Source organism: Panthera leo, chromosome E1 (assembly GCF_018350215.1).
Source record: "Panthera leo isolate Ple1 chromosome E1, P.leo_Ple1_pat1.1, whole genome shotgun sequence".
NCBI lineage: Eukaryota > Metazoa > Chordata > Mammalia > Carnivora > Felidae > Panthera > Panthera leo.
Genome location: NC_056692.1, coordinates 59,677,357 through 59,703,101, shown reverse-complemented (window position 1 = coordinate 59,703,101; position 25,745 = coordinate 59,677,357). Strand labels below are relative to the sequence as shown.

The following is a 25,745-nucleotide window of genomic DNA, read 5'->3' as shown; positions in this document are numbered from 1 at the left end:
AACCACCCAGGCGCCCCTGATCTACAGATTTAACATACCCTCATCGAAATTCCAGCTGGATTTTTTTTTTTTTTTTGTACATGGTGACAAGCTGATACTAAATAGTATAGGAAGAGCCAAATAAATTGAATAGGTAATTTTGAAAAAGGACAAAGAGGACTCCCACCACCTGATTCAAAGATTTACTGTGGAATAGCACTAATCAACACAGTGTGGTATTGGGGAAAGTTCAGACACAGATCAATAGGCCAGTGTAGACAGCTCAGAAATAGACCCACACAAATATGGTCACTTAAACTACACAAAAGTGTCAAGGTAATTCAATGAAGACAGGATAGCTTTTCAACGGGTGGTACCAGGATAATTCAACATCCATGTACAAAAAAGAAAAAGAATTTTTAAATGTCACCCTATACCTCACACCTTACACAAAATCTCAGCTGAACCACAGACCTAGATAGGAAACCTAACACTCTAAGTCTTCTAGAAGAAACAGGAGAAAATGTTCTGTCCTCGGGTCAGGCCGTGGCTTCTACAACATACAAAAAGCACAAACCACAAAGTTTAAGAACCTCTCTTTGAATGACACAGTTAAGAGAACAGCAGGACAAGCCATAGATGGAGAAAATATTCGCAACCCACGTATCTCATGAAGGACTTGTTATCAAGAACGTGTAAAGAACGCTCAAAACTCCTAAGGCAAACAACTCAATTTACCAAGTGGGCAAAAGATTTGAACAAACATTTCACCAAAGAAGGTATATAAATATATGGCAAATAAGCCTAGGAATAGATTCTCGCCATCAGTATAGGGACATGGGATACCCCTACACACCTAAGTGATCAGTATTTAAGTAATTAGAATCACTTTTTTTTTTTAATTTTTTTTTTAGCATTTATTCATTCTTGAGAGTGAGAGAGACAGAGCATGAGCAGGGGAGGGGCAGAGAGAGAGGGAGACACAGAATCCGAAGCAGGCTCCAGGCTCTGAGCTGTCAGCCCAGAGCCCGGCACGGGGCTCGAACTCACAGACTGTGAGATCATGACCTGACCCAAAGTCGGACACTCAACCGACTGAGCCACCCAGGCACCCCTAGAATCACTTTTTAAAAATGAGAACACCAGGGATGGCTGAGTGGCTGTTGGTTGAGCATCTGACTTCGGCTCAGGTCATGGTCTCACAGTTCATTGGTTCAAGCCCCACGTCGGGCGCTATGTTGACAGCTCAGAGCCTGCAACTTGCTTTGGATTCTGTGTCTCCCTCTCTCTCTGCCCCTCCTCTGCTCGAGCTATGTCTGTCTGTCTCTCTCTCAAAAAATAAAATTTTAAATTAAAAAAAAAAGCCAAAATAAAAACATTTGAACAACCAAATGTTGAGGGTGATGGGGGGGGGGGGCAGGGGAGCAACCTGAGCTCTCATAAACTGCTGGTATGAGCATAAAATGGTACAGCTTCTGCGGAAAATAATCTAGAAGTTTCTTATAAAGTTGAACACATATCTACTCTCCCTCTCTCTCCCTCCCTCCCTCTCTCTCTATATATGTATACACACACACAGTCTCTCTACATATATATATATATATATATGTATATATATATATATATATATACATATATATATATGTATATATATATACGCAAGTATAAATACATACCTAAGTTTTTACCCAAGTGACACGAAAACTCATGTTCATATAAAAGCTTGAAAGTAAATGTTTACAGTAGTTTCATTCATAATTACCCCAAGCTGGACACAATCCCCACGTCCCTCAATCGATGACCGATAGAGCGTGGTTCACCACGCGGTGGAATCGAGTCGCCAATGGATCGATCTCACAGTGCTGAGTAGAAGAAGCCAGACCCAAGGCTACATTCTGTAGGATTCCATCTCTGTGACATTCCGGGAAAGACAAAACAGTAGCGACAGAGCACAGATTAGTGGTGGCCTAGGTAAGGGGGTGGCTGGCTTCAAAGAGGCAGCCCCTGGGTGTTTTGTCGAGGGATGTTCCGTACCTTGATGGTGGTGGTGACACAGCTACGTGCATCTGTCAAAACTCACAGAACTGCAGCCCCCAAAGTGTGAATTTCTTCGTATGTAAATGTGTGTTTTTAAAAATAAAAAAGCACTTACTTTATAATAAGTGCCGTAAAGACCAGCCAACGTGCAGTGTTATAGTTTAAGGGGTAACTTTTATTGTAGAGGCCAGAGGCTTCATGGAGAGGGCGTCTGTGTTGGATGTTAGGGGTTGCAAGACTGGGGCTTCCCAGGCGAAGGGAGCACAGACAGGTGAAGGGGCACAAGGTGCCTGTGGCTTCCACCTGCAGGGCAGGGAAGGCAATGCAGTGCCCGCTTTGGGACACAGGACACTGAGGGAAGGGCCTGTGGTCTGGACTTGGGGTTACAGGTGGAAACAACTCCCAGGCAAAGACTAGTGGCGTTAGTGGTGGGGGTGACTAAAACTTTGGAGAAGAAGGCCAAAAAAAAAAAAACCCAAACAAAAAACCCTGAGTAGAAGAATGGAGAGGACAGTCAAAACAAAACATGTGCCACCCAGGGGTCTTGAGAGATGAAGGGAGGTGGGCCTTGGGTGCCAGGTTCAGTGACCAGGTCCTGGGGCAGGGCTGCAGGAGGAAGGGAGCCAGCGGGTCTCTGGGAGGTCTGGGCCCTAAGTGGAGTTTTTCAGGGAAGGGGCGCAGCGGGACCCACGTGTCCAGAGCAGCAGTGGGGAGAGAGCCAGGACCGCGTGGGAGCCCAGCAACGGAGTGGGAGCCCGGCCACGGCATGGAAGACCGGACTGCGTGGGAGCCCGAGGAGGACGTGGGAGCCTGGGGACAGCGTGGGAACTCGGGGACCGCGTGGGAACCGAGGAGGGCGTGGGAGCCCGGGGAGGACGTGGGAACCGGGACCGCGTGGGAGCCCAGGGCCGCTAGGATGCCAGCGCAGGCCGACCGGGTCGCTCAGAAAGAGGGGCCCGGAGCGCCACGCCGCCCGCCCCGCCTTGCCCTCGGTCCTTTCTCTTTCCCCGCCTCTTCTCCCTGAGGCTCCGCCCAGGTCCCGCCCCATATCAGCAGAGATCCCGCCTCCTCTGACTGCGTCCAATCGGCGGCCCGCTGCCACCAGCGGGGGGCGGGGAGATGCGCCGCTCCTCGAGGCTCCTCCCACGCCTGAACGTCCCGAAGGACAGCCAGGCGCCCAATGGGCTCTCGGGACGGCCGGAGCGGGCAGCCGGTCGGCCAATCCGGAGGCGGCGCGGGCAGGAAAGGCGGGCCTCGGTGACGGACAGGGGAGGAGGTGCCAGGCTGGTTGCTGGTTGCTAGCTGCCGCCGCTCACACTACGGCCCGGTCGCTTCATTGTCACCTGGGCCTCGGAGCCAGGGCCAGGGTGCGAGGTCGTCAGCCTGAAGCCGGGGCCCCGGGCGTCCCACGCCGGAGGGCCTCGCACATCCCCCGCGGGCCGGCCTCGCAGGCTCCGCGCCCCAGGCCCGGCTCGCGCAGGTGAGGGGGTCCCCGCGCAGGTGACGGGCCCCAGCCCCTGTAGGTGAGGGCTGCCGCGCAGATGAGAGGGGCTCGCGCGGATGAGGGAGTCCGGGGCCCGCGCAGGTGAAGTCTTTCCCCCTTGTCCCCTACCCCGTGCAGGTGTGTCGGGGTGGGGGGCCTGCACCGGTGAGCGGAGTCCAATCAAAGGTCTCAGGTCCCACCACCTTGAGCCAGATCCTTGGGAGACTGGGAGCTGCCCGGTGGAGAAGCTGCCAGGGGTCCTGGGTCAGCCCATCTTGAGGAGTCTGGGCAGAGGCCCTGGACACCCACCGTGGGCTGCTGGGAGAGACATCTTTGTCTGCAAGGTGAGGTCTGGCCTGGAGGTTTCCACGGAGAGGCTGTGTTTACCATCCCGCGTGCTGCCGCTCCCGTGGCTGGGAAAGCTGGCCAGCCTGGGTCCAGCTGGGTGTGGCCAGTGCCCTGGGGAGAGGAGGGTGTTAAATTTCACCCACACGACCGGAAATGCATACCTGAGGACACCGGCCTGGTGAATGGCAGGACAGCTCTGTGCTCCAGGCCGGAGAGGCAGGGGCACCTGGCCACGGGGCGCCCCACATGTGTGTGAGGGGGCTGGGGGGCTGAAGGAGGCCGCGGCACTGACCTTGGGTGGTAATGGCGTGTGCCCGTCGGCCCACCAGAGTCCTCGGTGGCAGGGAGGGCTGCCTCTTCCTGTGGTACCGGCTCGTGCACTCGTCCACTCCTGTTGCTTGAGAGCTTGCCACATGCCAGGGCCGCGTGGTCCCTGTCCTCACGGAGCTAATGTTCTTGTGAGGGGGTCGGACGTTGCAGACCGCCCATGAGGCAGGGTGAAGGAAAATAAAGCAGGGCGAGGGAGCAAAGTGATGGCCCGGTGGCCCTCTGAATAAAGGGGGTGCCTCGTGACATCCCAGGGGAAGAGGCTCCCGGCAGAGGGACCAGCAGGATGGAAACAGGCTGGCCCAGTTTGAGCAGCTGCAGGAAGGCTGGTTTGGCTGAAGCAGAGCGAGGGGTGGCAGTGAGGAGGTCACAGAGAGAGCAGGGTCAGATCTGAGGGGTGTTGGGCATTTAGACTTTATTCTCTGTGCCAAGCGGACCCTCAGAAGGTTTTCAGCAGGGACACAGTGTGATCTGAGACCTGGTGGGGAAACATCAGCCCCGGCCGCCGTGCGGGGAGGGGCCGGGAAGGCGCGGTACGCTTGTCCGGGTTCAGGGAGAGGGGGCTCAATCCGGGTTGTGGAGGGGAGGGATGTGTGGGGAGAGGGCACAGCTGGCTGGGTTGCTGAGGGAGCAGGTGTGGCGCTGAAGGGGAAGATGTCAGGATGAGGTCGAGGTCCTTGGCCTGAGCCAGTTACAAAGCATGACCCCTGGGGAGGGGGCAGCCAGAGGTGGGAGTCAGGGTTCTGTTTTGGTCTCTCTGGGGCTGAAGCGCCAAATGCACGGCTGGTCATGAGCCAGGAGTTAGGGAACCGAGGGGGCAGGAGCTGGCAGTCACTGATTGAAGCCGGGAGGCCAGACGAGGTCCCCCAGGGGAGAGGGTGGGTGGAGGAGAGGCCGGGGTTGAGCCCCAGGGGCCCTCCGACTTCAGAAGTGGGAGTGGGGGGGGCAACAAGGAAGGCTGTGAAGGGTGCCTGGTGCCAGGAGAGGTGGGGGGGGGGGGGACCTGGACACGAGAGGGCAGATGCCACATCGCAGAAGCTCATGGGTTTCTGGAGGTTCCGAGGAAACGGAAGGGGTTCCGTGGCCAGACAAGCTGTGGCCCCTGGGTTGGGCAGCGTCAATGAGACCAAGTCCTGGTTTGAAAGTGTTGAGTGTTTACGTAGCCGCCTTGTCCACACCTCAGGACGACCCCAGGAAGAGGCACTTTCTCAATACCCATTTTACAGATGAAGGAGGTGAGGCTCAGACAGGTGGAGTAGCTGTCTTGGGGTGGGGCATGGGGTAAATGCTGCCTCAGGCCACCCCCAGGCAGGGTCCCTACGGAGAGGTGTCCCTGTGGCCCGGAGCCCTGCTCTGCCACGTGGCTTCTTTTCCCGACAAAGGAGCCCCACCGCCCAGTGAGGAGGGTGGCGGTGGTGTGGTGGTGTGCCGGGAGGCCTGGTTCCTCAGAAGGCATCCCCCTGCACCTCTTCTTGCCTGCTCAGGGCCCTTGCAGCCTCCATGAAGGGCTCCCGGGCCGCCAGCGCTCCCTCCGGCCCCCCCGAGGGCAGCCCAGAAGGTGTGAACCTGAGCCTGACGGGCCTCCCTCCGCCTGTGTCCTGGCGCCCCAACAGCGCCTCCGCCGCCAAGCCTATCGCCCGCTCCTTCTCCGCGGTCTCGGGCAGTGAGCCAAGGAGGAAGGCACTGGTGAGTGCTGGGGCCGGAGGTGTCCAGGGCCGGCGGGGGCTCCAGCTCCCAGATCGGAGCGATCTCCCCAAGAGGTCAAGGCCAGGGTCGGTCGCCGGTCTGAGGCAGAACCGAAGTCACCAGCCTCTCGGCCCCTCTCGCTCCACCAGCTTTAGGATTTGGGTCCTCAAGAAGCAGGGTGACCTGGGGTGGGGGGAGGAGATAAGCCCCCGGTGGCCTTGAGGAAAGCCCGGTGGGCAGGCGGGCGGCAGGCGCTGCGGCGGAAGCGAGCCCACCACGTTCCCTGGGTAGCGGGTGGTGGGGAGGACGAGGCCGGAGGACGAGGCCGGGCAGCCTCTGCCGAAGCCCCCAGGCCAAGCCTCACGCACTTCCTCCCGGACCCTCACCAGCCAGGGGTGAAGGGTGCCCACTTCATCCAGGAAGACGGGGCTTCTAGAGGCTTCCCGCGGCCATGCCCGGGACCCTGCACTGCTCTCGTCCACGAGAGCCGGGAGACCCTTCTTGCCGCGTCCACCCGCTCGCCCTGAATCTGTTCTTCCAGGCCTGGTGTGGCTCGGGGTGAACTGGTGAGTGTCTGAAACCCAGGGGACGGCTGTTTCTTCCTTTCTACAGGAGGCCACAGGGCCCGGAGGTTCCCCAACCATCAACAACCTTCGCAGATCTAACAGCGCCACGCACGTCCACCAGCCACCAGCCGGCCAGGCGTGGACCGGCCCCCTCAGGTGACCCCTCCCCCTCAGGTGACCCCCAGCACACTCCTTTCCTGCCTCCGTCAGCCCTTCTTCCAGCCCACAGCTTGGCCACAGGCTGGGCAGCGGGGCTTGACGTGACCTGCACCCAGGCCAATGCTGTGCTGGGCGGGCGGGCCGAGTCTTGACCCGTCATGTCTGCGAGTAGAGATGTGGACCCCAGGCCAGCGCCCCCCATACCTGCTTCTTTCCCTTTGTCCCTGCTGCACTCTTCCCGTGGGTGTCGGGGTGGCCGCGGCCTAGGGTGTGAGCATCTCTCTCAGGCACGGTTGTCAGATTATGGCGAAGAATCGACAGTTAAGCTGTTGGCTTGGGAACAGAATTCCCTTCCGGTGACCCGGCCCCTCCCGGCCCCTCGGAAGACGTGCCCATCTGTGCTCCTGGAGCCGACCCGCCCAGACGGAGTGACTGTCCCTGCTTGGCATCCTGTCTCCGACACAGGCCAGCCGAGGACCCCCACTTCCTGACACTCTTTGAGGGCAGCCCTGGTGGGAAAAAGAGGCTGACCGGTCTAAGCAAGGCCCCCAGCGAGAGGGGAGCCACGTGGAATGTCCTGGTAAGGGCCAGGGGCTGAGTCTAAGTGTCCCTTCAAGAGTGACACCCGGTTCTTTGCTGTGGCCGCACCTGTGGGAGGGGCCGGCCGCAGGGAGGGGGTCCGTGTTAGCTCCCCATCCGTGTGCGAGGCAGTGGGGGACCTGCCTGGGGCCTGGGGTCCGCGGCCTGTGCAGCACATCACGGTCTGAGGTGGCGTCAGTGTCCTCGACAGGATGACCACCCCAGGGCCTTCGACCCGCCACCCGACTCCGGGAGTCCTGGCACCCTCAGCGCGCCGGTGGGCCCACGGAGGAGAGAGTGCACCGTTCCCCTGGCCCCCAACTTCACTGCCAACAACAGGTGGGACCTGAGGCGGGTGCCGCACAGGGACCCCAACCTCTGAAGCGCCTGGGGACTGACTGTCTTATTCGTGGCAGGTGCCCTGTGCTTTGGAATGAATGACTGAGGGCACAAGTGACTGGTTTTCTCCACCCAGGGGCCCGGAGGGGGGGGTGGGGGGAGGCCACGGGGTGGCACCTTGCACCTGGGGAAGGAGGCTGCAGGGAGGGGCCCGGGGAGGGAGGCCATGGGGTGGCACCGTGCACCCGGGGGCTCTGCTGGCCCAGGGTTGCTCGCCCAGGGCTCCTGCAGGCCTCCATCCGCCCTCTCCTCTGTGGAGCGGCCTGTCTCCCCAGGACCCGAGACGCCCGGCTTAGCTCTCGAAGAGGTCGGAGTAAGGCCCTGGGGAGGTTCTTGGGCCTCCGGGAGGGGTGGAGCAGGTGGCCTTAGGCGGGCCCTGCTCACTGGGTGCCGAGAGCTGGCTGGTGTGCAGGCCGCACCGCCCACGGCAGGACAGAAGCAAGCACGTGCAGAGGGATGGCCACGACGCTGGGGTCTGCAGAGGGCTAGGCAAGCTGGCCTTGGTGGTGGGGCTGGTGGCCTGTGGTTGTCAGGGTGGGCAGGGGGCCTGGAGAAGCCGCCGAGGAATTCAGGGTCGGCACAGCCGCCCTCGGCTGCAGAGCCGGTCCCCCTCGCTCTTGGCCTCAGGGGGCCCGGTGGGCAGAGGGACAAGGACATACATGTGCCTCAGTGCAAGAAAGAACTTCTTAACGCCCAGAGCCATGCATCAGAGGAAGAGTCTTGGATCCTCTACCAGAGTCAGCACGGGAAGATTCTTCCTTTTGGTGCAAGAATTTAAATTAACATTAATTTTGGAGGCACCTGGGTGGAATCAGTCGATTCTCGATTTGTGCTCAGATCACGATCTCATGGTCGTGGGATGGAGCCTGCTTGAAGTTGTCTCTCTCTCCCTCTGCCTCTCCCTCTGCCCCTCCCCTGCTCACACGCATGCGCGCTCCCTCTCTCTAAAAAAAACTTTTTAGATTTTAATTTCTGTCAGTGATGCATGCACACAGCTAAATAGCGGAGCAGTGGGAGTGCCTGGAGGGCTCAGTCGGGTAAGTGGCCGACTTCGGCTCAGGTCATGATCTCATGGTTCGTGGGTTCGAGCCCCGCGTCGGCCTCTGTGCTGACAGCTCAGAGCCTGGAGCCCGCTTTGGATTCTGTGTCTCCTTCTCTCTCTGATCCTCCCTGCTTGCTCTCTCTCTCTCAAAAATAAATAAAGATGAAAAAAAATGCTTTTAAAGCAGAGCAGCACCACACACTTAAAATAAAAACAACAAACCCACTATCCCTTCCCCCAGAACTGAGTCCTGCTTCCCGGAACCAGCTTTCTTTCTTTCCTTTTTTTTTTTTTTTTTTTTTTTAACGTTTATTTATTTTTGAGAGACACAGAGAGACAGAGAATGAGCAGGGGAGGAACAGAGAGGGAGACACAGAATCCGAAGCAGGTTCCAGGCTCTGAGCTGTCAGCACAGAGCCTGATGCGGGGCTTGAACTCACGAACCGTGAGATCATGACCTGAGTCGAAGTCAGTTGCTTAACTGACTGAGCCACCCAGGCGCCCCTCTTTCTTTCTTTCTTTCTTTTTATTTATTTATTTATTTATTTATTTATTTATTTATTTAATTTTTTTTTTAACGTTTTATTTATTTTTGAGACAGAGAGAGACAGAGCATGAATGGGGGAGGGGCAGAGAGAGAGGGAGACCCAGAATCCGAAGCAGGCTCCAGGCTCCGAGCCATCAGCCCAGAGCCCGACGCGGGGCTCGAACTCATGGACCGCGAGATTGTGACCTGAGCCGAAGTCGGACGCCCAACCGACTGAGCCACCCAGGCGCCCCTCTTTCTTTTTTTTTTTTAAAAAAATGTTCATTTGCTTTGAGAGAGAGTGAGCACACGTGCAGGGAGGGGCAGAGAGAGAGAATCCCAAGCAGTCTCCATGCCTTGGGGGCCGATCCCACGACCTTGGGATCGTGACCTGAGCCGAAATCAAGAGTCGGACGCTTGACCGCCTGAACCTCCCAGGCGCTTCTGGAAGCAGCTACTTTCAAGCAGTTTCTTCTAGTATTTTCTAGAAAACAGTTATGAAAGCGTGCTCGTGGTGTTCGTTGTTGACTGTTTTCGGCCTTGGACGCATGCAATCCACGTGGCAGGCGGGCCTTTGCTCCCCTGTGGCCGCCTTGTGAGTCTTCCCCTGTCCCTCCACACTGGCAGAGCTGAGTCCGTCAGACCTGGGCCACGGGGCCACGCTATCGCGCAGGGGCTCTTCCCGGTCCGAGTTCTGAGTTCACAACTTTTTTTTTTGTTGTTGTTGTTGTGGGACTTGGGAGCGCTACTTAACCTCCCTGGGCCCCAGGATGCTCATTTATACTAAGGGGCCTCCATTGTGTCTGCCCCACAGGGTCAGGAGGGTTTGACGGGTGAGCCGGGAGCCTCTTAGAGCAGCGCAGTGCACCTGTCTTTCCCAGAGCTAGAAACGATCGCTCCTTTTTCCCTAGCTGCTTGTCTGTGTCTCGGCCGCCTGTCCCAGACTTGACAAGAGAAGGCTGAAACTGGCCTCTGCACCGGGAGCCCAGCAGGGGCCCCTCCTGTCCCAGGAGCCTGGCTTCTCCCGAGGTCCCAGCTGTCTGCCCCCCGTGCGACCTCCGCTTCCTCTGTCTTCTGTGAGCACATCCTCCGCCAGACTCCGGAGCCAGGGTGCTGGGCAGGGAGAAGTTTCAAGACTGTGCGCAGTTGTTCCCTTTCTTTGCGCCGCTATTCCCGGGATTGGGGTTGCTGAGCGGATCTGACTACGGGCACCGCTCCTGTCTCCTCTGCCTTCCGCTCCGTCCCCGCGCAGCCCTCCGTTCCACGAGCGCCTCCTGCTCCCGAGGGCGTCTGCCTGCCTTCCGGCTCGGGGCGCGTGGTTTTCCTTCTCGCGTCTCTGACGACAGCGGGGAACAGTGGCTGGCAACCTGCACCAGCTGCGGCGGGCGGGGGCGCTGGCTGGCTGTTCGTCCCGCCTCTGTGCGCAGGGACGTCTGAGGTCACCGTGCTGGGAATGTTGAAGGTGACAAACGTTGCAAGTCCGAGCTTTTCCTGCCGAGAACGGGCTGGTAACGCTTGTCCATGCGGCCCGGCCATCAGCATGGATTCTTTGGGACACCCTCCCTCTGCTTAGTGTCGTCTCCACCACATCCTGTTTGTTGGCCTCTAGCGTGCGGGTTGTTCCTCAAACGTCTGGAATACTGGCTCTGGCAGCATCTAAGAGGGGGGCCCTAAAAGTTGCCTGGTGGCTCACTTGGGGGTGCCCGGGCAGGAACCCGGCTGGTGTCCTGGGGGTCCGCACATATCAGTGTCTGGGCGGCTCAGCCTCTCTGGATGCGGGGAGCGGGGGGGCGGTTCTCTGGTCTCCCGCCTCGGGGTTAGGTACCTGCCCGCCACTGCTGTGGGCCCAGCGGGAGAGGGCACGGCGGTGTCCTGCTCAGTGCACAGACCTTGCTTCTCCTGCAAGGCCAGCCTGTGGTCTGGAGCGCAGGGTGGGCTTGGTGCCTGGGTGCGAGGGTGCAGGAGGGATCTGGGGTGCAGCGTTCCTTTGGAAGAGCCAGGCGCCCCCACTTCCGGCTCATGCCTGGGGCTCCAGGGGGGCAGACCAGCCGCTTCGGGGCCTCTCCCCTGTCCCTCCATGTGTCAGTTACCACTGGCCCTTCTCATCCTGCTAAAACTTTGCAGTCGTGTCCTCACGGCAGCCTCCTCCTGCATTCCCTTGGTCCCTGTGTGTTTATACCGCGTGTGTTCCTTCCGGTGGGTGAGAGAGGGGCAGGGAGAGAGCGGTGTCTGCCTCCCCTCGTGTTTCCCTGGCACAGAGACGCCCATTCTCTGTTGACGGATGGCCTGACCTTCTCCCTGCAGCACGTCTCTGCTGTCAGCAGACACCTCGGGTCCTGCTCCGTGGGAGTCCCTGGGTGGAGCTGTCCCGGGTCCCGAGAAGGCCCCCTACTGTCGGTGTGGTGGCCGCGGTGGGGCCCCAGGGACGACTGGACGGTGCCGCGGTGAGACGACTCGGGCTGTGCCGCCTCCCGGAGCCTGACGCCACCCCTGTGTCTTCCGGCAGGAGCAACAAGGGTGCCGTGGGCAACCGCGTCACCACCATGCTGCACAACCGCTACACCCCCTCGGAGAAGGCGCCGCCGCCCAAGAGCTCCAACCACACGGCTCCCTCCCTCAAGTAAGGCGGGCTCTGGCCTGGGGCAGGTCCGGGAGCTGACGCACGGCGGGACCCCCGGCGCCCCCGGAGCTGCGGCCCTCGCCAGCGGGGGGGCACCGGGGCAGAGAGACACCAGACCTGGGTGGGCGATCACCCCCGGTGAGGGGTCCCTGCCGAGGAAGCCGTAGCCTCTCCCCGAGTCTCCGGCCCCCTGGCTGAGGCCAGAGCAGCCCGGACCTGTCACCCCCACCCCCCTGCCCGGCACACCCGGAGTCAGGGATTGCCTGTCGGCTGTCGTGGGTCACTGTCTGCCTCTGGGATCTTGTGACTTTGAGGCTTTTTCATTTTTTAATTATTTTTTTTTTTGTTTATTTATTTTGAGAGCGAGCGACACATGTGGGCATGTGCTTGTGGGCATGTGCACATATGCACAGGGTTGGGGGAAGGAGCAGACAGAGAGAGAGAGAGAGAGAGAGAGGATCCCAAGCAGACTCCACACTATCAACAGAGCCCGACACGAGGCTCAACCTCATGAACCATGAGATCGTGACCTGAGCCCAAGTTGAGAGTGGGATGCTTAACTGCCTGAGCTACCCAGATGCCCCAGACCTCTTTGCTTTTTGTAACGGAAAGAGCCCAGTAACCCACGACGTGGGCCCTGTGTGGGGGGCAGGTGGTCCTGGGGATCGACTAGCGTGTGGGAACCGGGGGCCATGCCTACCCCCGATGTTCTGTGGGTGTGTTCTTCCAGGCCCAAGGCCCTGGGATGGGGCTGAGGCAGCCCCGCTTCTCGAAGGCAGAGCTGCCCACCGGGGCCGTGAGTGGGCCTGGGCCGGCGCAGCGAGCCCCTTCTCTTCCTGTTAGCAATATCCTCAAGGCGGCCACCGGTGAGGGGGAGAGCGGCGGCTCTGGGAAGCCACACAAGAACTTTTCCAGCAGCAACCACGTGGCCCAGAACAACGCCGGGGCCACCCCGGGCCTGCTCAGACGGAAGGAGGTGACAGAGGAGGAGGCCGAGAGGTGACCGTGGGCTGGGGGCCGGGAGGGAGCCTGAAGCTCCCCTGATAGAAATTTCCACTTAAGAAAATGTCAGGAAGAGGCAAATCTGGAGAAGGTGGAAATAGAGCCACAGCTGCCTGGGGCCCGTGGCTGCAGAAGGGGGTCCTTCCGGGGGTGACAGAAATGCTCTGAATCTGGGTCACACTGCCAGTCGTACGACCCTGTAAATTTATGAAAAATCGTTGAACTGTATACTTAAAATGGATAGATTTTATGGTATCTAAATTGTACGTCACTGAAACTGTTAGTTAAAAAAGCATTACGTGGAAGGAAGACATAAAACTAAAAACACCCCAAACAGCCTTATGGCCCCGTCCCCTGAATCTCGCTCCAGGGGGGCGATGAGGGTGGGCTGCAGCCGGGGACCTTCCGCCGGGGCCCCTGGTCCAGGGTGTCGCTGCCGGTCAGGAACCTTGTGCTGGTCAGAGTGTGGGAGCCAACACCTGGTGGGTGGCCACCGCTGCTGTCCCGTGGGAGCCTGGGGACGGGGCCCTGGGGGTGGGCGCGTGGGAGGAGCCGGCAGCCAGGTGCTTCCCGCCTGGCTGTGCATCAGCGTACAGGCCCCTCTGTGCGCCTGTCCCGAAGCCGGCGACCATCCATGTCCTGGATGCTCGGTTAGGGCTTTTGCTGAGTAAATCGGCAGGTGGTCCTTAGAGCCGGGGTTAAGGCTTTTTAGAGTTTACTCAGCTTTACTGAGTCAAAGTGATTGATGTATGATAAAATGCACCCGTTTTAGATGTATTGCTGGCTGAGTTCGGGCGCGTGTATGCAGCTCTGTGGTCTGCAGGTACAGCCACCAAGACACAGGACGTCCGTCACCCCCAGAACCCCCCGAGGGCTTTTATCCAGCTCCAGACCCCACCCTGGCCACACCCATCTGTTCCCTTAGGGCTTTGCCTTTTCTAGAATAGTCTATGGCCCGAGCACTCAGCCTGTGGCCTGTCATGCCCGGCCAGGTCTCTGGTTTGTTGCTTTTTGTCGGTGAATAGCGTCCACCGTCAGGACCGCAGCGCCCACCCACAGACCCACAGCCGGGTGTGCCGGGCACGGCGCTGGGCCTTTGGGTTATTTCTGGTGACTGCACACAGAGCCTGCGAATGGGCGTTTTCACCTCCCCTGGGGAGTGCGGCTGCACACTCCCTCGGGGGGCCCAGGGGGGAGAGGCCGTCACTCACTCGGGTCGGCGGCTGCCTGGGGCCCTGCCTCAGTCCTGCGCCCTCCTGCCCCCGCAGGTTTATCCACCAGGTGAACCGGGCTGCTGTCACCATCCAGCGCTGGTACCGCCAGCAGGTGCAGAGGCGCCAGGCCAGAGCCGCCCGCCGGGAGCACCTGCTCGCGCCGAAGCGAGAGGTCAGCGGGGGTGTGTGAGCTGTGCCCCGAGGAGGCAGGCGGGAATCCCAGGGGTCCCGGCTGCATACAGTGGGGTTTCTGGGACCAGCGGGATTGAAACGTGGAATTGCCCCATGGGCCCACACCCCATGTGGGGGCTCCCTTCCTCCCTGCCCTGAGTCAGGGCCCCTGCTCCGAGATGCAGAGCTGTCTCCCCACTTGAAAGAGCCGCTGGCCACCCGCAGGGAGGCAGGCTGGGGGGCGGGTCCCGTGGAAACCCAGGTCTGGACGAGCAACCCCACCTTCACCATCAAACCAGCCGTGGTTCCACAGGAACAGCGGCAGCAGCTGGGAAACAGGAACGTGCCGGACCTGCAGCAACAGAAGGAGGCGGCCAGGAGGAAGGTCCGGGAGGAGAAGGCGCGCCAGGCCAGGCGACTGGCCGTTCAGGTGCCTGGGGTGCCCTGAGCAGGAAGCCCAGGGCGGAGTCAGCAGACAACTGCTGGGTACACCCCCTGTGCCTGAGAGTGAGACTGTGCTCCTGGGGGACCTCTGCCTGCTGCCTTCCTTGAGCCCTCCTGCCCCCAGCCCCTGGACGCTGGGCCTCGGGGCAGCTTGGTGGGGGGAGGGGGGACGGGAAGGGCAGGGCAGCCGGCTTGTGCTGGGTGAGGCTGCTCAGAGGGGCCCCTCACGGCAGGAGCTCCAGCAGCAGAAGCGAGCCCAGAAGTCAGGCGACCCTGAGCCTGGGCTGCAGAAGGAAGCGCGAGAGACCGAGAAGCCCCAGCCGGCTCAAGAGTCCGCCCTGAGGCCGGGCAGCACCGCTCGGGCCCACCGGACCCACAAGGCCAATAACACCAGTGCGGGTGAGCCCAACAGAGGCCTGTCCCACCTCTGCCTCCCAGCTCTAGGCACTCTCAAGGTCATGGCCCTGCCCCGTGCCCCACCCCCTCCCTCTGGGAGGGCAGCGGCCAGGAAGGAGGCGTGGCCTCTGCTGCCGTCCCTTGGCCCCGCCTGCTTCCGCCCTGGAGGAGGGGCCTCGGCTGTGCAGCCCCCTCCCGCTTCTCCACTGCCGCCCCTCTTGCTCTGAAGCTGGACACGATGACCCTAACGACCAGTCAGGCCGAGGGTGTCTGGGGTGGTTGCACCAGTTTCCCTGACCTTTCACCCCAGAAGGTCAGGGTTCCGGAATGTTCCCTCTGCTCCGCATGCAGTCTGCCGTGGTCCCCGCTGCCACGTGCTCTCCCTCCCGTGCCTGTGGTCTCTTCTCAAGGGGCCCTCCAGATTTGCTGCCCCCCCGGTGGGGCGATGCCCCCGTGACCAACGCTCTGCTCTGTCGTGCAGGAGCTGGCTTCCGTTCCGCAGGCGCAGAGGACCCCTGCCATCCGGCCTCCAACTCCTCCCCAGAGCCCCGGCAGTTTCCAGAGAACAAGCCTCAGGTGTCCATACAGCCCTTTCTGTCCACCCTCCCCCTCAGCCTGGGTGGCCCGAGCCCGCCCCTGCGTGGCTGTGGGGTCACTCAGACTGGGAAAGGCTGCCCGGAATGGGTCTTGTTGCCCTAAGGCGGGGCGGGGGGGGGGGGGGGGTCTCACGATGGCCCTCGAATCCGGCTGGGCTCTCACAGACGCCCTGGGGTGGGGCCCGAAGTCCGTGCCCACAGAAGAGCGCAGGAAGCTCAGAGGTTGGGTGTGGGCCGAAGCCGCCGGGCCGAGGGGCGAGGAGGCCCAGCCACCCTTCTCATTTTCCTGGAGGTGGGTCGGGGTGCGCCTGATCCATGTGGCTGAGTGGCCGTGGGCCGATGCAGAGGAGGCCTCCCTCTCCCCGCCTGCACAGTTCTCTGGGGGTCTTGGCCTCTAATGGCCTCAGCGGTTGTCCCTCCTGCCTGTCCGCTGCAGGATGCCGGCTCCCAGGACGTGGCCAGTGAGGATGTGGAGGTGGTGGGTCCCGCCAAGGGCAAGGCCCAGTCCAGGGCGACCCTGGACGAGCTGCTGGCCACGCTAAGGCTGCTGGAGGAGGAGCCCGAGCCGCTGCCCAACCCCAGGGCCTATCACAAGGACAAATACTCCTGGACCGACGAGGTGACCGCGGGCTGCCCAGGAGTGGGGAACGGGTGCCGCCTCTCCGCCAGCACGCCCCTGGGCGATGCCCCGCAAGCATCCGGGCAGGCTGAGAGGCCCTTCCTTCCAGACCAGGTCCGGCCGCCTTCCCCAGCCGTCCCTGCACTCGCTCCACCCCTGCCTCCCACCCGGGGGTCCCTGAGGAGCTCCCGGAGGGCCAGCCCAGCGTCCTCGGCCGCCCCTCAGCCCCTGATGCCGTGCCCCCTCCCCTGTAGGAGGACGATGCCAGCTCCCTGACAGCAGACAACCTGGAGAGGTTTGGGAGGCTCGGCACGTGTGCCAGTCCCCCCGAAGACGGGACTCTGCTCTCGGAGGCCAAGCTGCAGAGTATCATGAGCTTTCTGCACGAGATGGAGAAGTCGGGCCAGGACCGGCCGGCCTCAGCCCCTCAGGTGCGGAGGGTCCCCGGGGAGGGCGCCAGGTCATCGCCCGCCTGGCCATCACCTGACTCACGCCGCCTTCCCAGGGGCTGGTGCCGGACGAGGGGCACCTGGAGCCCACGTCCACGGTGAGCTCGTCTGTGATGCGGCTGAAGCTGGAGGTGGAAGAGAAGAAGCAGGCAGTGGGGCTGCTGCAGAAAGCCCTGGTAACGTCCCGCCGGTTCCCCGTCCCGTCCCCGTCCCCGTCCCTGTCCCCATCCCTGTCCCCGTCCTGGGCCATCATCCGTCACCACCCTGGCAAATCCTCACACACGCTGCGGGGCCATTACTGCTTTGCCCCTGGTCCCCAGTGTCCCACCTCTCCTCCCCCCACCCCCCCAGGTGCAGCAGCGGGACCTCACCATCCGGCGGGTCAAGGAGACTGAGAAGGAGCTGGGCCGGCAGCTGCGGCAGCAGAGGGACCACTACGAGGCCACCATCCAGCGGCATCTGTCCTTCATTGACCAGGTGCCACCGCCTAGGCAGTCGGGCACCGGGGAAGAGGGGCCGGGACCCGCTGGGCCCAGGGGGTCGTTGGGTTCCAGACTGGCTTGGGCCGCACGGACACTTCTAGACCCACGGGGCTTCCTGGCAGGCCTGCTGCTCCCTTGTGTAGAAACCGCAGCATCTTCCGTGTGGGAGCTGCTTGACGGGCCAGCCCAGGGCGTCACTGGGTACTCTCCCGGAGGCCACGTCCCCCGGCCACGCCCCTTGTCCACAAGCGCTGGCTCCTGCAGTCTCGGCCCCAGGGGAGCCCGGGAGGGGAGGGGAGGGAGGTCAGTGGTCACAGGGGCAGGCCCCCGTCTCAGGGCAGCCACCTGAGCCCCGGCCCTTGACCCGCCACAGCTGATTGAAGACAAGAAGGCCCTGGCAGAGAGGTGCGAGGCCGTGGTGGCGGAGCTGAAGCAGGGGGACCAGAGGCGCAGGGACAGGGAGGCCCAGGTGCAGGAACAGCATGAGCTGGTGAGCCCCTCGGGTGGGCGGCCGCGGCTGGAGCGGCAGCTCTGCAGCTCTCGGGCCCTGTGGGCGGTGGGGAGGGGGGGGAACAGCCTCAGAGCAGGGGAGTCATGGGGGGTTTGAGAGCAAGATCACTGGGCCCACCGTGGAGGCTCGGGCCCGTGCCCCACACCCGGGACGAGGTGCCGCCCCAGCCCAGGCTCGTCCCTCTCTGGGCTGGAGCTGCGCTGGGTGCTAGACCCTGGGGCGGAGCCGGTTACCCCTCCCGTGTCACATACAAGGAGGCGGGGCTGGGAGGAGCCACCACCTGCCCTCAGTGCTGGCTGAGTGGGAGCCTGAACTGCCCCAGCTCTGGGCCCCTGGGCAGAGGGACCTCCCCTAGCTTTCCTGGCTTTGCCGCCGAGGCCCGGGCCCTGCCTCATCGGGCTTTACTGGCAGCACCAGCCTTCTCCCCTGCCCAGCTTCACTTCCCACGGTGTGGGCGGCGATGGCCCCCAGGCCGAGAGCTGGCTCTGGGGGAGGGGGGAGTATCAGCATTGTTAAGCCCCCTCCCCCACAGCGACCGCAGGGGACAGCCAGGGTTGGGGGGCCTTCCGTCACACAGAAGTGGGGACTCGGGGTACCCCAGTAGGGCCTCTGCAGGCCGATTACTTTCCCCCATCTCAAGCCTCCAGACTGGATCCTGCCTCCACCTCCAGGGAGGGCAGAATAGGACCACTGGCGAGTGCAGGGCCCCCGGGGCGGGGGTGGGGGGTGGCTGAGGGGCCGGGGTCTCTGTCGACTTCCTGTCTCCTTGCTGGCAGGAGATTAAGAAACTCAAAGAACTAATGAGTGCCACTGAGAAAGTCCGCAGAGAGAAGTGGATCAATGAGAAAACCCGAAAAATCAAGGAAATTACAGTCCGAGGTGGGGACCGGCCACACCTCGCTGGTCAGATGCTGACAGGCCACGTGGCCCAGGGGGAGGCATGGGGGCCTTTGAGCAGGAACAGCAGTTTCGGTTATGCCCGCAGTAGAGACGACCTTCCAGGGCAGCTACGGGGCCTCAGGTGCTGCCGTCCAGCCAGCTTCAGGCCCGGAGGAGGCAGGGAGGGGGCTGGCCACACAGGCCAAGGACCTGGGATGAAGGGTGGGTCCAAGAGGAAGGGCGTTGCCTTCCCTCTGCCGCCTGAACTCTTTTACCTTCCGGGGGTGCCAGCCAGGTGGGAGCATGGGGGACACACGGGGTTCCCTGCCACCTGGTTAGAGAGTAGGTCTGAGGGCTGCACCCACCACGCCTGGCCTGCGCCCGGCCCTCCTGCTCTAGGACACTCTCTTCCCCAGTGACAGTCGCCTCCAAGGGGAGACCCCTTGGGCCAGAGCTCCACGGAGGCTGCAGGGCCGCCCGGAGGGAGACGGATGGTCGTGGGCCCAGGTGGACTCAGCCTCGCCTCCACTGGAGCCTGGGGTGGGGGGGGGGGAAGGGGATCCCCTGGGGGGGGAAATCTCCTGGCTGGATTGCAGTTCTGGTGTCACGGTGGGCGAGAATGGGGGGTCCTCTACAGCACTGGGGGCAAGGGTCAGGGCTGTAGGCAGCCGAGTGGGCAGAGGTCAGGGCTCCTCTGCGGCCCCTGCACAGCGGCGCCCTCCCTCCAGGCCTGGAGCCGGAGATCCAGAAGCTGATCGCCAAGCATAAGCAGGAGCTGAAGAAGCTCAAGGGCCTGCACGAGGCGGAGCTGCTGCAGGCGGACGCGCGCGCAGCGCAGCGCTACGGCCGCCAGGTGGAGGAGCTGCGGGAGCACCTGGAGCGCGAGAAGGAGGCGCTGGGCCAGCAGGAGCGGGAGCGCGCCCAGCAGCGGTGCGTGGGCCCCGGGGACGGGACGGGAGGATGCCGAGCGGAGCCGGGGAGGGCGGGGGACGCGGAGGCTGGCGCCGGGGGCGTGGCCTCCCCGCAAACCCCTTGAAGACGGCGGTGTCCCGGGGGGGGGGGGGCAGGCCGGCCGTCGTGGCGGTCGCCCCCGGCTGAGGCTCTCTCCTCCCTCAGCTTCGAGCAGCACGTGGAGCAGGAGCAGCGGGCCCTGCAGCAGCAGCGACGGCGGCTCTACGGCGAGGTGGCCGAGGAAAAGGAGCGGCTGGGCCAGCAGGCAGCCAGGTGCCACCGGGAGGGGCCCGGGCCCCGACGGCCGCCACCACTCCCCCACCCAGCTGACCTCTCACCTCCCCCTCCCCCCAGGCAGCGGGCAGAGCTGGAGGAGCTGAGGCAGCAGCTGGAGGAGAGCAGCGCTGCCGAGGGCCGGGCCCTCAGGGCCGAGTTTGAGAAGGGGAGAGAGGAACAGGAGCGCCGGCACCAGGTGGGCAAGCCCGCGACCGACTGCGCCCCGCCTCGCACCTTTGCCCTGGCGCTCCCCCTCCCCCGTCCCCCTGCGTCTCCTGCGTCCCCGTGCACCCGTCCACGCCCCCCCCCCCCCCCCCCCGTCGCCCCCTCGTCCCTCCCCTCTTCCCTGCGTTCCGCAGCCCCCCGCCCCCGCGCTCCGGCGTCCCCGCATCCCCACCCCGTCAGCCGCTGCAGGGCCGTGGGGGCACCGTGTCAGGGTCACGATCCGTGCCTGACCCCACCTGCCGGAATGGCGGCCACTTGGAGAGCTGGGCAGATCCCGCAGACCGTCTCCCCTGCTCCCCTGCACACCCTCAGCCCAGCTGGCCCTGGGGGGCGGGGCTTCAATGTCTGCTCTCACGGTGTCGCCCACCCCCCCAGATGGAGATGAAGGCCCTGAAGGACCAGCTGGAGGTGGAGCGACAGATGTGGGAGGCCAGCTGTGCCAAGAAGGAGGTGGGGAGCCGGAAGCCGCGGTGTTTCTTCCTGCCCCGCACCCCGGACATCAGAGCAGGCGGCATGGGGTTCCGCGCTTCCGTGGCCTCGCCGAGGGCAGGGTTCCCGGTGTCACGGTGTCACAGTCGGGCAGCTCAGGGGTCGGTGGCATTGTGCTAGTGTGTGTGTGCAGCACCTGAGTGCCGCCAGGAGGCGGGAGAGGTGGGGGGTGGGGGGGCAGACCCGGCTGACGTCAGGGGAGGCTGTTCCTCGCCCCTGCCCTCCAGCTGGCTGCTCTCAGGGTTAACTAATACTCAGCCAGCGAGCAAAAGGGGAACACTTAGGAGGCGGTCTCCCCCCTTATCTTCCAGTGCCTTCCACAGGCACGGACTGTGCCACCGGGCTCACCCGTCCCGGAAGGAGGCTGTGGTGGACAGGTGCACAGGGCCACACATGAGGCGATGGCCCATTGGCCTAGTGACAAGGCCTCAGCAGTGGCCAGGCAGCCTCCCTGCGTGCCCCGTAGCTGTGCACAGCGGCCACTGTATTTGTGGGGCGTGTTTGCAGATGTGGGCAGCTGGGTCAGAGGGCGTGTGGCGTGAAACCTGACCTGAGTTTCCAAATTGCCTTCCAAAGGCCTGCCCCGTCTGGGCCTTCGCTCGCCAGGCCTGGAGGTGTCCCTTCCTGTTCTCAGAACCAGGATCTGGTCCCTCCTTTGACCCTGGCGGGTCTGGCAGCAGACTGCGGCTGCACCGCTAATGTGTCCACGTGTGCCCCTGCTCTGTCCCGTCCTGGGTCGCCCTGGGTCCGAAGATCCACCGTGTGAACTGCCGGGTACCGGGGGCTGGACCTGGGGGGACGTGGCCAGCCCCACCAAGCCCCGTGCGCCCCCCCCAGGAGGCGTGGCTGCTGACCCGGGAACGGGAGCTGAGGGAAGAAATCCGGAGAGGCCGGGACGAGGAGATCGAGCTGGTCATCCGCCGGCTGGAGGCAGACATGACGCGCGCCAGGGAGGAGAGCGAGCGGGCCGCCGAGAGCCGGTGAGGCCTTCTCCCGGCGGCCCCGGCGCGGCCCCGCGGCCCCGGAGCCCCCTGACCCTGCCCTGCCGGCCCCCCCAGCGTCAGGCGCATCCGGGACAAGTACGAGACGGAGCTCTCGGAGCTGGAGCAGTCCGAGCGGAAGCTGCAGGAACGGTGTGCGGAGCTGAAGGGGCGCCTCGGGGAGGCCGAGGGGGAGAACCTGCGTCTGCAGGGCCTGGTGCGGCAGAAGGAGAGGGAGCTGGCCGACGCGGCGGCGGTGAGCGGCGCGGGCAGGGGCGGGCGGGCGGCCCCGGTGCATCCGGGTCCCCGCTCACACCCGCCCCGTGCCGGCCCAGGTGAACGAGCAGCTGGTCGGCGAGCGGAGCGGCCTGGCCGAGGTGCTCCGCCAGGAGTTCGCCGACCGCCTGGCAGCCTCCGAGGAGGAGACCCGGCAGGCCAGGGCCCAGCTGGAGCAGCTGACCCGGGAGAAGCAGGCGGAGCTGGAGGAGGTGCACGGGAGGTGGGCGTGGGCTGGAGCCGGGGTCCCTGGGGAGCACGGAGGAGGGGGAAGGGGGGGACACGGGCTGGAGCCGGGGTCCCTGGGGAGCACGGGGGAGGGGGAAGGGGGAGACACAGTCTGGAGCCAGGATCCTTGGGGAGCAGAGGGGGGAGAGGTGGGCCGTGGGCTGGAGCCGGGGTCCCTAGGGGGCACGGGGAGAGGGAAGGGGGGGACACAGGCTGGAGCCGGGATCCTTGGTGGGGGGGGAGAGGTGGGCCGTGGGCTGGAGCCGGGGTCCCTGGGAGCACGGAGGAGGGGGAAGGGGGGGACACGGGCTGGAGCCGGGGTCCCTGGGGAGCACGGGGGAGGGGGAAGGGGGAGACACAGTCTGGAGCCAGGATCCTTGGGGAGCAGAGGGGGGAGAGGTGGGCCGTGGGCTGGAGCCGGGGTCCCTAGGGGGCACGGGGAGAGGGAAGGGGGGGACACAGGCTGGAGCCGGGATCCTTGGTGGGGGGGGAGAGGTGGGCCGTGGGCTGGAGCCGGGGTCCCTGGGGAGCACGGAGGAGGGGGAAGGGGGGGACACGGGCTGGAGCCGGGGTCCCTGGGGAGCACGGGGGAGGGGGAAGGGGGAGACACGGGCTGGAGTCGGGGTCCCTGGGGGGCACGGGGGAGGGGAAATGGGTGGACACAGGCTGGAGCCGGGATCCTTGGGGAGCAGAGGGGGGAGAGGTGGGCCGTGGGCTGGAGCCGGGGGGGAGGGGGTGGGGTCCCTGAAGGGCACGGGGGAGGGGGAAGGGGGGGACACAGTCTGGAGCCAGGATCCTTGGGGAGCAGAGAGGGGAGAGGTGGGCCGTGGGCTGGAGCCGGGGTCCCTAGGGGGCACGGGGAAAGGGAAGGGGGGGACACAGGCTGGAGCCGGGATCCTTGGCGGGGGGAGAGGTGGGCCGTGGGCTGGAGCCGGGGTCCCTGGGGAGCACGGAGGAGGGGGAAGGGGGGGACACGGGCCGGAGCAGGGGGGCTCGGGGGAGGGGAGAGGGGGGCAGGGTCCCGCAGCTGCAAATGACAGGACGCTCGGCCTGAGAAAGGGGAGCCTCCTTGCGGCTGAGGCAGAATGGGGCCCGTCAGCAGCTGCTGTGGTCTCCCTGTGAGGCGCGGCCCCAGGGCCCGGCCGTCCCAGCGGGACTAGGGTCTCCCCTCCTGCCCCAGGAGCGCGGCCTCCAGAGAGGCCTGGGTGAAGCAGCAGCAGCTCACGTGTGGGAGGAGTCCCAAGGTGGGGGCGGGGGTAGCAGCGGGCAGCGCCCCCGGCCCCGCAGGCCCCTCAGTCCTTCCAGAGAGGCGGGGCTGGGGGCGGGGCCTTTTGTCCTCAGGGCCGCAGGGAGCGGTCCTGGTGCCAGGGTTCCCGCTCTGGGCTCTGGCCCGCCGAGGCCTGTTCTGCGGGCAGCGGCCCGGGGCCAGCCGTGGGGGTCACAGCGCCAGGCGTCAACCCCTCCAGGCGGCCCGGTGCCCTCGGGCGGCAGGGCTGGGGTGGGGTGGGCAGCAGAACTGCCCCTCCTGCTCTTCGGGGGACGGAGGCTCCGCCCTGCCACCCTCAGCTGCCCGAGTCCGTGTTCGCCCCGCAGGGTGAAGGTGGCCCTGGCAAAGAAGGAGGAGGCGGTGCGCGGCCTCCGGAAGCAGCACGAGGTGGGTCCCCGAGGCCGGGGCGGGGGGCAGGGGCGGGGGCGGCTGGGGCCTGACCGCAGGTGGCCCGCGTGTTGCAGGCCGCCGTGAAGCGGGCCGACCAGCTGGAGGAGCTGTTGGAGCAGCGCAGGCGGCCGTTCCCGAGCGCCAAGTGACCGAGAGCAGCCCCGACCGGCTTGGACAGCAGGGCTGAGGGCGCCCGGCGGGGCGTGGCCCCCGTCAGGCCCTGGCCTTCCCTCCCCCTTCCCTCCCTCCGCCCAGGCCCTGGCCTTCCCTCCCCCTTCCCTCCCTCCGCCCCGAGCTCAGGTCATCCTGAGGCTAGAGCCGGGGCTGCATTTTAACAGTAAAGAGGTGTTTTTAGTACTGGTGTGATTCTGCCTGATCTCTCTCTCCTGGGCAGGGTCCCCAGCTCTGCTCTCAGTCCTAGTGCCTGTGCTCCAGGCCTGCCCCCCCCCCCCCCCCCCCCCCCCCCCCCCGGCTTCTGGGGTTGAGTCCCAGCCCCCGAGCACAGGGAATGTCTGTCTGTTCCAGCCTGGGCTCTCCCGGGCTCCCTAGCTCCCTAGCTGGCCGGCCCTGCCCTCCGAAGGAGCTTGGAGGCTCTTCCCCCGCCCTCTTCGGATGCCCCAGCTGCGGTTGTGCTCCCCCTGTGGCAGAGACCCTCTCATTCCTCCCACCCGCTTGGGGACGCCCCCTGGAAGTGTGCAGCCTGGAGCCCTTGAGAGGTGGGCACTGGGCAGGCTGTGCCCAAGAGGAGGGTGAGGCCGCCCCGAAGTCAGGGTGGGGGTGGTGAGAGGCCCACGGACAGGGTGCTCCTTCTCCAGGACGCGCCTCCCCTCCCTCTGCCAGGCGCACTGGGGAGCGTGTGCTGGCCAGGAAGTCCCTCCAGCTCGCACAGGGTGACCTCCTGCACGTGGGTTGTGGCAGGGCCGCCCCGGGGGAGGGCTGAGGCAGCTCGCAGGGCGCTCACTTGCTGGACCGTCCCCTGTCGCTGCCGTTCCCTTCCTTGGGGTGTGTCCAGCCTCGGTTCCCTCATCTGCACAGGAGAGTCTTTCTCCTCTTTGGTGCCAGAGCGGGACGCAGCACGGAGACTCACAGGCCCACTCTGGCCCGACCCCTGCCCGGGGCGGGGGCGTCTGCTCGGGGCCGTCCACGTCCCCTCCTCGTGGGGCCGTCTCGTCCTGTGAGATGCTGGATGGGAAGAAGTGGCCGTCTGGCGTGTGTGACTGGGGCGCCCTGTCTGGGGCTTGAGGGGCGGAGGGGCTGCAGGCCCACTTCCTCCCCGCGGGGCCAGTGTTGCCCCGGAGCTCAGCCCCTCTACCTGCAGTTCTAAGAGTCAAGCTGACCTCCAGGCGCGTCCTCTCGAGTCCCGAGAAGGGGGGATGGCTGGGCCCCAGGGGTGGGGGCTCCTTGAGGGGAGGGGCGGCAGGCACCAGCTCAGACCCCTCCCTGGGCTACAGCTGCAGCCAGAAGGAGCCGGCCACTCGCTGCCCTCGGGCCGGCTCCCAGGGGCAGGGTGGGGGCCACACGGGGGAAGAATGGTTCGGACCTCCCCCCTGTCTCCTGTAAAAGGTATTTTTGTCTGAAGCTGTCATTAGGAGTTGCCAGGGGGAAGCCGCTGTAAATTACTAAGCTATGTATTTTTGCAAGTAAGGTGTTCAGCAGGTGGGAAGACAGACAGGGTGGGGGCCAGAGACGGGGGTAGGCAGGAAACCTGTGCAGACGGGCAGAGGTGCTGCTCCAACCTGGGGCAGCCTGACTTCCCAGCCCAGGCAGGACCGGGCGCCACCCGGCAGGAGCTCCTCGAAGCCCCCTATGGGCAGGATGGCGGGGACACCCTGAGTTTCTGACACAGTCCCTTCCCCAGCTGGCTGTGGGTCATAGGGGCAGCTTGGAGGGGGAGATCTCTGGCCCCACCCCACCCAGACCCTGTCCCAAGGCCCACGGCACTTGTGGCCCTCTGACCATGTGCCTTTTTGGAGACCAGTGACAGCACAAACGAATCCCCGAAGTTCCTGTTGGATCAGTGCCAGGCAGAACCATGAGCAAAACAAACCAACAGCCTGCCCTATGGGGTGTTGAGGGCACTGAGGGCAGGGGCCTTGGCCTTTCAGAATTCCTCTACTTCCCTCCCTCTCCTTTAAATTTGATCTTCTTT

The 25,745-nt window shown here is 64.0% G+C and overlaps 1 protein-coding gene across 7 annotated transcripts; it reads left to right on the top strand.

Moving 5' to 3' along the window:
• The first annotated feature begins 3,320 nt into the window (after positions 1-3,320).
• On the top strand, positions 3,321-23,938 carry CEP131 (centrosomal protein 131). 7 transcript variants are annotated; one of them, XM_042915227.1, is made up of 27 exons: positions 3,321-3,496; positions 3,638-3,843; positions 5,659-5,860; positions 6,473-6,582; positions 7,051-7,165; positions 7,364-7,503; positions 11,638-11,751; positions 12,595-12,750; positions 14,022-14,139; positions 14,452-14,568; positions 14,816-14,981; positions 15,460-15,554; positions 16,011-16,193; positions 16,448-16,624; positions 16,699-16,818; positions 16,994-17,119; positions 17,498-17,614; positions 18,412-18,514; positions 19,243-19,444; positions 19,631-19,738; positions 19,820-19,937; positions 20,342-20,416; positions 21,293-21,435; positions 21,514-21,691; positions 21,771-21,923; positions 23,533-23,593; positions 23,671-23,938. In XM_042915227.1, exons 3-27 carry the CDS (start codon positions 5,675-5,677, stop codon positions 23,781-23,783), a joined length of 3,294 nt encoding a protein of 1,097 aa, XP_042771161.1. In that variant the 5' UTR covers positions 3,321-3,496; positions 3,638-3,843; positions 5,659-5,674; the 3' UTR covers positions 23,784-23,938. The 7 variants fall into 7 exon arrangements, with proteins under 7 accessions (XP_042771161.1, XP_042771163.1, XP_042771160.1 ...); XM_042915229.1 differs by lacking the exon at positions 3,638-3,843 and having other exon boundaries at positions 7,376-7,503; XM_042915226.1 differs by lacking the exon at positions 3,638-3,843.
• The last annotated feature ends 1,807 nt before the right edge of the window (positions 23,939-25,745 follow it).